Source organism: Salmo salar, chromosome ssa28, assembly GCF_905237065.1.
Source record: "Salmo salar chromosome ssa28, Ssal_v3.1, whole genome shotgun sequence".
Classification (NCBI taxonomy): Eukaryota; Metazoa; Chordata; class Actinopteri; order Salmoniformes; family Salmonidae; genus Salmo; species Salmo salar.
Window position 1 is genome coordinate 29559069 of NC_059469.1, and position 10296 is coordinate 29569364.

The window sequence follows — 10296 nt, forward strand, 5'->3', positions numbered from 1 at the left end:
CTACTCCACTAGCCAGCACCTCTCCTCAACAGTTGTTCTACTCCGCTAACCAGCACCTCTCCAAAACAGGTGTTCTACTCCGCTAGCCAGCATCTCGCCTAAACAGGTGTTCTACACCGATAGCCAGCACCTCTCCTAAACAGGTGTTCAACTCTACTTGCCAGCACCTCTCCTAAACAGGTGTTCTACTCCGCTAGCCAGCACCTCGCCTAAACAGGTGTTCTATTCCGCCAGCCAGCACCTCTCCTAAACAGATGTTCTACTCCGCTAGCCAGCACCTCTCCTAAACAGGTGTTCTACTCTGCCAGCCAGCACCTCTCCTAAACAGGTGTTCTACTCCGCTAGCCAGCACCTCTCCTAAACAGGTGTTCTACTCCGCTAGCCAGCACCTCTCCTAAACAAGTGTTCTACTCCGCTAGCCAGCACCTCTCCTAAACAGGTGTTCTACTCTGCCAGCCAGCACCTCTCCTAAACAGGTGTTCTACTCCGCTAGCCAGCACCTCTCCTAAACAGGTGTTCTACTCTGCTAGCCAGCACCTCTCCTAAGCAGGTGTTCTACTCCGCTTTGCAGCACCTCTCCTAAACAGGTGTTCTACTCCGCTAGCCAGCACCTCTCCTAAACAGGTGTTCTACTCTGCCAGCACCTCTCCTAAACAGGTGTTCTACTCCGCTAGCCAGCACCTCTCCGAAACAGGTGTTCTACTCAGCTAGCCAGCACCTCTCCTAAACAGGTGTTCAACTCCGCTAGCCAGCACCTCTCCTAAACAGGTGTTCTACTCCGCTAGCCAGCACCTCTCCTAAACAGGTGTTCTACTCCGCTAGCCAGCACCTCTCCTAAACAGTTGTTCTACTCCGCTAGCCAGCACCTCTCCTAAACAGGTGTTCATTTCTTTCGCTTCCAGTACAAAACAAAGTCATCAGTGATTGGATCATCTTTAACCAATCAGAGTATCAAAGCCAATGACGAATTTTCAAACACTGCTTTACCACCTGTATTTTGGCTCTGGCCTAATCCATCAGTTCCTGGGACCAATCAGACAGTCTAGAATGGATTTCCATTCAAGAACTCCTTGAGAAAGTACTCAGATCCATGCTCAATGAGGGAGTTATTTTACACTGGCCCGTGTTGAAAAGGCCCATCATGTCATAGGGCAAAAGTGTTGGAGGAGCACCCTTCTCAAATCAAACAGTTATTTACGCCATTGTTCCATTTTGTCAAGGCAGCATGTTGCATTGTCCAGAAACATACATCTCTTTTCCACAAAATAAATGTTTGAGTTTTCTAACTAGTTTTCATTGGGAAGGCAGATAAGCGTTTATGTATATATATATATATATATATATAGCCATATATATATATACGTTTTATACAAGTAAATTTGTATTATTATTTATTATTATACTGTATCTGTAACCCAATTATGCCTAGTAGGTTAGGTCTACTGTCTAGCCTAGGCCTACTATGTTATGTTTGTAAAACATTTTCACAATTTATTTAAGAGGACCACCATTTTTTTTAAATTGTTTCATCCTTGATGATTTGAAATGCATTATCAAGATGTGTGGTTGTATTGTGTTTTAAATGATCAAATACGTCTGTCTGTCTGTCTGTCTGTCTGTCTGTCTGTCTGTCTGTCTGTCTGTCTGTCTGTCTGTCTGTCTTGTCTGTCTGTCTGTCTGTCTGTCTGTCTGTCTGTCTGTCTGTCTGTCTGTCTGTCTGTCTGTCTGTCTGTCTATCAAAGCTATTACGTTTGCATAGGAAAACACTGAATCCTACTAATTACTACACGTGCTTAATTACATCACTTTTGTTTTGAGCTGACTTAGCAGGTCGTAGAGAGCCGGGCACCTGGCCCATGCCCGGGAGTCAGCCCGGTTCCAAATCGAATGCAATCAACTTTCTGTCGGTGCAAAACACGCCTACACGGGCGCCCGGGCGAGATTAATCGAACCCCCTCAACGTGGAGAAAGAAACTACGTCCGTAGGCGTGGCGTTGCGTTCGGCCGGAGCAGGCAGGCAGGCGGGCGGGCAGGCAGGCAAAGAGAATAGGAAAACTTTTAACCCAGGGCTCGAGCGCTTACCGCTGGACGAATCGTCACCGAGAGGGGAGGAGTCCATCCTGCAGCAGCTTTAAAAGCTGCCTAATCACAGAGAAATGATAACGCACCCAACAGATTGTCATTGCGCGTTTCTAAAAGTGAAGGTCACACACTTGTTTTTTCCCCTGCGAGGGTCTACTAGCGCCTGGGGCTCAGGACCTGCGGGTTTCTTCCGTTATTTGGTCTTGGTTAACGATCATTGTAGCCGTTGACACATAGCCTACCCACACAGACACACACCTACAGCCCACTCAGCGAATTTCACTCTCTATACGGGCATTCCCCCCCGCATTTCAAAAGACGGTAAACAACGGAGACACAGCGGGAGAAAATGCCGTTATCAATTAACGGCGTACTCTGCACCCTGACGGTGCTGATTCTGTGGCAGGCGGAGAAGCTCGTTGAAGCGTGCAGCTGTGCCCCAGTGCACCCACAACAGGCGTTCTGTAACGCGGACGTAGGTGAGTATAGACCGGCAACGGCTACGCCCTCACGTGCACATGTTGTTTCTCTACTACAGTCTCTGTCAAGAGGTCTGGTCCTTCATGGCAGGTAGTAGTGTGCTTGCCAGCTCTGTCTGTCGCTACACTGGTGGCAGCGGTGGGATAAGTTAGTTGGTCACTTGTGCAGTCTCTCAGGCTTATGCCTATACGTATGATGGACGTGTCAGTTTGTACGTTCACATTGTAGTTTGTTCGTTCATACTGTAACTTGTTAATGTAGGTGATATGGTGCCATTTGGGACGCAAACAAAGTGTATTCTTTACTTATTCATTTACACACTTGCGGTTTCCTGTTGCGTGATACAACAGGAAATGTGTAACTGAGGTGGTTGGCTCCATGATGATTAGTAACTTTGCCTGAGATCTGAAGGCTTGTCTCCACCTGACTATGCTGCAGCCATGTACAGTAAAACAGAGGACCCACACACAGTCCCCTATGAGTTTAGAGTGCTTTGGGATCTGCCTTGGGACTAGGAGTGCAGTCTGCCTTGTGGACGTGGCACAGCAAATAGAAAATGAAGGAGAGGAAGGCATAAAGAGGGGGAGAGAGCAGGGGAAACTAGGATGGAATAAGCAGGGTAGTATAAATTCTGCTCGAATCCCTCTGAACAAGTCTGTCACAGCAGTCTCTCTCTCTCTCTCTCTCTGGGGGTGTAGTTGTGAGGAATGACAGTAATCTTTCTGGGGTTTTCCTGCTCTGCACCGACCTAATGTAGCAGGATGGCAAAACAGACGCACACATCACTTCAAAGAGACTGAGTGCAACGCCCAAGACTGCACAGACGTACAGTACACACCACTGGGATGTATAGCCTTCTCTCAGTCACATACGAATGTGTCCATCTGGCAGCGTATGACATCTGGCTGTCAGTTCTGGATACTCAAAAGGAAAAAGTTTTAAAAGTCAAGGACCTCTCACAAATATACATGGTATCCATGAGAATAGGCCAAATATACATGGTATCCATGAGAATAGGCCAAATATACATGGTATCCATGAGAATAGGCCAAATATACATGGTATCCATGAGAATAGGCCAAATATACATGGTATCCATGAGAATAGGCCAAATATACATGGTATCCATGAGAATAGGCCAAATATACATGGTATCCATGAGAATAGGGAGACACAGAGTTAACTGACTTACAGGGTGGCATCCTCTGACTTTGTCAACATTGTTCACTCCTCTTCAGAAGTCATCTGCTTCCTGGTCATTCTAATCAGTGGCTATGTATACCTACAAGTACCTCTTGGTGTAGCAGTCCCACTAAGTTTAGGGCTCCCGAGTGACGCAAAGGTCTAAGGCACTACAGACCCTGGTTTGATTCCAGGCTGTATCACAACTGCCGGTGATTGGGAGTCCCATAAGGCGGCGCACAATTGGCCCAGCGTTGTTAGGGTTTGGCCGTGGTAAGCCGTCATTGTAAATAAGAATTTGTTCTTAACTGACTTGCCTAGTTAAATAAAGGTTTAAATAACATTTTAAAATGAGCTCATCAACATAAGTTAATTTTCAGAGAGGCCAAGAATATGCTTAAGCTAAGCTCCCATCTATACTCTGAGGAAATGAGATGTCTGTGTACTAAGCCAATAGACAGAACAGAGTCTGTAGCCCACAGATACTCAGAGGAGCGACAATAACAGCTATGTGATGAACATTTACCCTTGCCCGTCTACTCCAGGGGAGAATGACTGCCCCCTCTCATAAAGCCATGGAAGTTCAAGGCCAACCGGTACTGCAGGCATTGTTTGCAGAAGACATTATCCCCCATTTATAGTGAAGGGGGGGTGGAAGGCAGGCCAATCTTCATGTAAATGCATATCTCCAAGACGGTGACAATACCAATAATTGCTTCTACTACACTAGATGTATGTCCTTGAACCAATTATTTTTAAATACCACACAGGATATAAGGATAATTTTACAGTAGCTAATGGCAGCCTGCAGTACCCGGTCGGTCTTCAACTTGAGATGCTTAATGAGAGGGGACAACACTGAGCTAGGCTGCAATGTCACTTCCTGGAGTGGCTCAAACTGTTATGTCTACATAAATATCCCAAATGAGACATCTTAACTGACTTTCTGGGCTTCAAAGGCACTATTGAGTCTTCACATAGGAATGAATGGTGTCACATGATCGATGGCTTTGTCCGTTCATTTAGCGTGGTGGATAACGGAGGGTTAGAGGAACTCAGGATGTGGTATGTGTTCATATGGGGGTTTTCATGGAAAAATGTGTAGTTCTGGTGATATGCATGTATAGGTTTTCTGCATAGCTATGGAGTGTAACCGACGTGAAATGGCTAGTCAGTTAGCGGTGGTGCGCGCTAATAGCGTTTCAATCGGTGACATCACTCGCTCTGAGACCTGAAGTAGTTGTTCCCCTTGCTCTGCAAGGGCTGCGGCTTTTGTGGCGCGATGGGTAACGATGCTTTGTGGGTGACTGTTGTTGATGTGTGCAGAGGGTCCCTGGTTCGAGCCCAGGTTGGGGTGAGGAGAGGGACGGAAGCTAGACTGTTACATATGGTTGGCTTGAGGTGCATGAACCTCTCTGTCCTAAGTTTCTGCTCTCTTAACATGGCTGATCATATGACCTAGTTAAGTAGCAGGGGGGGAATGGAGCCTATTTAGGAAAACATGATTCCGGAAATGCCATTAAACAGGCAGCAGTCCCAAATCACAGAATCACAGTTTCCCTGAGCTGAGCGTGCTGTCTACCCTGTTCTATTCCCAGAGTCCTTAGTGCTCATTAGCTTCTGGGTCTGAATGAGGTCAGGAAACGAGAGGGGAAAAACTCCACAGGATTCAGGAGATCGAGCCAGCCAGGTATACTGCTGGCCCTCGGTGTGTTTGCATCACCCTCAGTGGGCTCCCTCTATGAACTTGGGGAGTGGTTACATGTGCAGAAAAGCATGCGACCTGGACCAGGGGAGAAATGAGGGAGTCGGACGTTAACTCTGTAGTGAACCCCTCCCATGTCTGCTTGTGTTCCACGCCAGAAAGGGAACCCGAGGGGACAGGGCAACGGCAGTCACCCCTGTGGAGTGTGTACATTTGTATTTTTTCTCCTGTGATTTTTTTTTTTTTTTTCACGTTCTTGCGTATTGCTCATATTTTCCCTTCCCATAGCTAAAGCATGATGTTTGTGAGTCTTTTAAAACACAGGAACTACAGCTTATACTAGATCTGTCTTCTATCCTTCAGTGTCACTACATTTTGTCTCTTTCTCTCGATAATGTGCCTAAATCACAGCCTTGTGCTCTCACTGGCCGAAACATCTCTCCCGAATCATATGTGCTAACAAATCGTGATGTGATCTGGGGCATGAACATCTGGAATGTTACTGGCAGCTTGTTCACATCCTGAAACAGTCAAAACAACGAAGGCTATTTTGACTCCCTGTATTGTTGGTTTACTGTGATGTAGGAACATCAGGCTGCAGTAGAGGCTGTTCAGGCTGCCTGGGCACCATCTGCAGGTGGTTAACTAGATGTGGTGGGAGAAGGAATTCAAACAGAAGCTTTGTTTTCGGGACTTGTGTGTGCTGATGTCCTCTGATCCTGTCTCCCTGCAGTGATCCGAGCGACGGTGGTGGGTGAGAAGGCGGTAGATACTGAGAATATCTATGGTAACCCCATCACCATGATACAGTATGACGTCAAACAGATCAAGGTGAGAATACATCCATGACCTCTAACCCCGTCTGACCTCTTAACACGTCACCTGTGGATGTGTAAGATATGAGACTTGTGTTCATCTGACCTGTTGTAGATGTATAAGGGTCCTGACCAGGACATTGAGGAGATCTTCACTGCTCCGGTCTCCTCTGTGTGTGGCGTTACCTTTGATACCAGTGGCAAGAAGGACTACCTGATCTCAGGTGAGGATTGTCTGTTGGACCCTACCACACACGCATAGTTAATCTCCCTCCGCTCTGTGCTAAAAGTAGCCTGATCCCAGAGCTGTTTGTGTTGCCTTGCCTACTCTTACAGGTATTAGTGTTATAAGGAGTTGACAAGACGGCACAAACAGATCTGGGATCAGGCTGTGCCAGAAGGTGCCGAGTGAGCACAACTGGAGCAGACATGGGCTAGACGTAAAGCGAGACACAGAGGGGCATTAGATCATGCGTGCTCTGGTTTCCCTACTCATTCTCTCACACACACAGCCTAATTACAGGGAACACCAGGCCAGGGACTGCTGAGGCTAGTGTTTCCTCCTTTAGGATTCCCAATGGACCTCGGCATGGTGAAAACCATTTTCTGCAAGACTAGCCTTTCAATGACTCACCCTTCTCCTCACACCCTCTCCCTTTTCTAACCGCTGTCTGTCCCCATGTAAGGAAGGAAGGGAGGAAAAGAAAAGCATGTTTGATTTAGTGTTTCAGAACCACGTTTCTGTTTTTTTAAAGAGGACCTCTTCCCTGCCTTATGTTTTCTGCAGGCAAGGTGGAGGCAGGTGGGAAGATGCATGTGACCCTGTGTGACTACATCACTCCCTGGGAGTCCATGAGCCCCACTCAGAAGACGAGTCTGACTCAGCGCTATCAGATGGGCTGTGACTGCAAGGTAGGGAGGTGGTGGGGAGCAGGGCAGGATGGGGATTTGGAGGAGGTTGTTTGGTAGGGAAACATCTCCTGTGACTTGTCTTAACCTGGTGTGTGTGTCTGTGTAGATTGTGCGCTGCCCCTCCCTGCCCTGTGCCATCTCCGCTCCAGAGGAGTGTCTGTGGACAGACCTGATGATGGAGAAGCAGGTGCACGGTCGCCAAGCCAACGACTATGCCTGCGTTAAGAGGGCCGACAGCTCCTGTTCCTGGTACCGCGGTAATGCTCCGCCCAAGAAGGAGTTCCTGGACATCGAGGACCCCTAGTCACTTCCTGCCAACACCCCCTTCCAGCTGCCCAATGCAAAGCCTGATTTTAAAAAAAAAAACTAAAAAATTTTAAGAAAAATAAATCTAAACAATTTAGTGAAATATTAGAGGAGAAAATAAGTTCTGTGTGGAATTGCAAGATGAATATGATACACATAAAATATAACGAGGCAAAGCTGATTGATTTGAGCGAGATCGGTGAAATTGTTTACTGGTTCAAAAACAACTCCTAGCTACTACCCCCTTCTGTCTGCAGAGCTGAAGGGACCTGCTGTATTTGTAGTATGGTGATGGCATACACAGGTTGGTGGCACCATCATTGGGGAGGACTGGCTTGTTGTAATGGCTGGAACATTGACTCCATTCCAGACATTATAAGCTGTCCTCCCCTCTGTATCCTCCTGGGTAATCAATCCACATAGCTCCCTGAATGTTCATTTTGTCAAATTTACACACATACTTGGTTCCTTCAGGTCAACAAACAGAAGGGTTAGAGGCTAGGGGAAGGAGCTAGACTGGCTCAGGGTGTTTGTAGAGATTTAGGGTCATGAGACGGACTGGTCGAGTGATTTTTCACATCCCCCTGAGGCTGGCGTCAGGAGGACTGATTCTTTAAACGATTGGTGTCTCAAATGGCACCCTATTCCCTATAGAGTGCACAACTTTTTTTTTTTTACCAGCGCCCAGGTTAAGTAGTGCACTCTATAGGGAATAGGGTGCCATTTTGGACAGAACCCTTAAAGAGAAAGGTGCACTTGATATAACTCCTTTTGTGCACCTCCTGGGCAGAGAACTCACCTTTTGACCTACTGTATGGAATGGTTGCAAAAGGGAGAACTCTGCCTACCTGTCGGGCTGGGGGGGGGTCTAAATCAAGTGCAACTTTTTGCCCCTAAACTCCTACCTCTCTCAAACTACCCAGGTTAGAACAACCCCATATCTATTCAATGATGGCTAGACAATGTTTCCTCATTTCTGTTTGATCCAAGTTGCCTTTTTGTGTTTTTTATCTCCTCTAGTTAAATGCTATTTGATGTTGCTTCTCATGCTCATGTTATCACCAATCAGATTGCTGGTGAGGTGGGGCTTCCCAGATTATTCTAATCGACATTTGGAAAGAAAATAGTTTAGTTTTTATAAGTGATTGCGTTCGTTTCGTCTGTACTCTAAGCATCCCCGTCAGAGACAGATCTGTGAATAACATTTAAAACAACCTTCTAGAATGCGTGTCTCACCAGTCTGTGAATAACATTTAAAACAACCTTCTAGAATGCGTGTCTCACCAGTCTGTGAAGTATGTCAGACGTTGATGGTATCTCATTTTACCCCTGCCCTTCCCCACTCTCCATAACCCTCACCCCTATGCCGCCCTCCCCTCGACGGTCTTTCTAGACTCAACACCCCCCTGTCTCCACCCACTACCCCTTCTCTCCCTTGATGGCTATACAGCAGTGGAGGCTGGTGGTAGGAGCTATAGGCTCATTGTAATGGCTGGACTGGAATAAATGGAACGGAGTTAAACGTGGTTTCCATATGTTTGACTCCATTCCAGTCATTACAATGAGTCTTTTCTCCTATAGCTGCTCCCACCAGCCTCCACTGCTGTATGGTACCCATGCCTCATTGGAGGCTGGTGGGAGGAGTTACGCATATACTTTTGTATTTTTATAATTCTGTCAGAACTCAATTTTATACTTTTTGAAGAGGAATTTGAGTTGAGAGAACCGTGTGATTCTCTGTAGTGTTCTTAATATAGTACCCCAGACAGGAAGATGTGTATCCCAAATGGCTCCCTATTCCATTACATAGTGCACTATATAGGCCTTGGTCAAAAGTAGCACACTACATAGGAAATAGGGTGCCTTACGGGACACAGCCAGACAGCCGCGTTCCAGGCAGTCTTAACTACAATCCGTTGCGCTGTGCAAATGTTCAGATCTTACATCTGCGGCAGGTAGCCTAGTGGTTAACGCGTTGGACTAGTAACCGAAAGGTTGCAAGATCGAATCCCCGATGCCTGGGGAAGTGTGTAACCTCTCAGGAAACCATGTCAATAGGATTTAGTGTCACATCTCAAAATAATGCTATCTATATTAATTTGGATTGAAAGTATCAGAAGCATAATATAAGAGTGGGCTGTTTCCATTTTACATAGATTGTTTCTCCCAATCAAGTCTCTTTAAAAAAAAATAATAATAATGATGACGTGGTGAATGTCTTTCGCTGGGAGCACGCGAGAGAAAGAATCTCACTCCTAGCCACCTACTTGCAAGGAAGGCACTTGCATAGATCTAAAGAAGCTTGGCTAGATATTAAGACTTATCTTTCAGAAGGCAATGCCTTGGTGATACCATATTTCTTTTACCTTATCCAATGCTTTCTGATGTATGGAGGGGGGATTAGGTGTGTGTGGGAGAAAGGTAGAGTGAGATAAAGGGGTTGAGTTTGAATACATCCAGACTATGCATGTTTAATCCTTTGGATGTTAAGTTGGACAAACATATACAACAGTATTATCAAATAAAACCAAACCTTTTGAAATCACTTTCTCTGTGTGTCTGTGCTGCTGGTAGTTATCAATCCTTGGTTTAAATGAAGTGTTGCACCCAGTGGAGGCTGCTGAAGGGAGGATGGCTCATAATGTCTGGAAAGGAGTGAATGGCATCAAACAGTTGATGCCATTACCATGAGCCTATCCTCCCTAATTAAGTTGCCACCAACCTCCAGTGGTTACCTGACTGAATGGTGCTGACTAAATAGAAAACAGCCTGCTTCCCAAATTGCACGGAGGACTTGAAGTACTTTGCCTGTTG

The 10296-nt window shown here is 46.3% G+C and overlaps 1 protein-coding gene across 1 annotated transcript; it reads left to right on the top strand.

Annotated features, from left to right (window-relative positions):
* Positions 1–2103: 2103 nt before the first annotated feature.
* Positions 2104–10024, top strand: LOC106589839 (metalloproteinase inhibitor 2). The gene is made up of 5 exons (XM_014180235.2): positions 2104–2561; positions 6183–6280; positions 6380–6488; positions 7052–7176; positions 7283–10024. Exons 1-5 carry the CDS (start codon positions 2432–2434, stop codon positions 7478–7480), a joined length of 660 nt encoding a protein of 219 aa, XP_014035710.1. The 5' UTR covers positions 2104–2431; the 3' UTR covers positions 7481–10024.
* Positions 10025–10296: the final 272 nt, after the last annotated feature.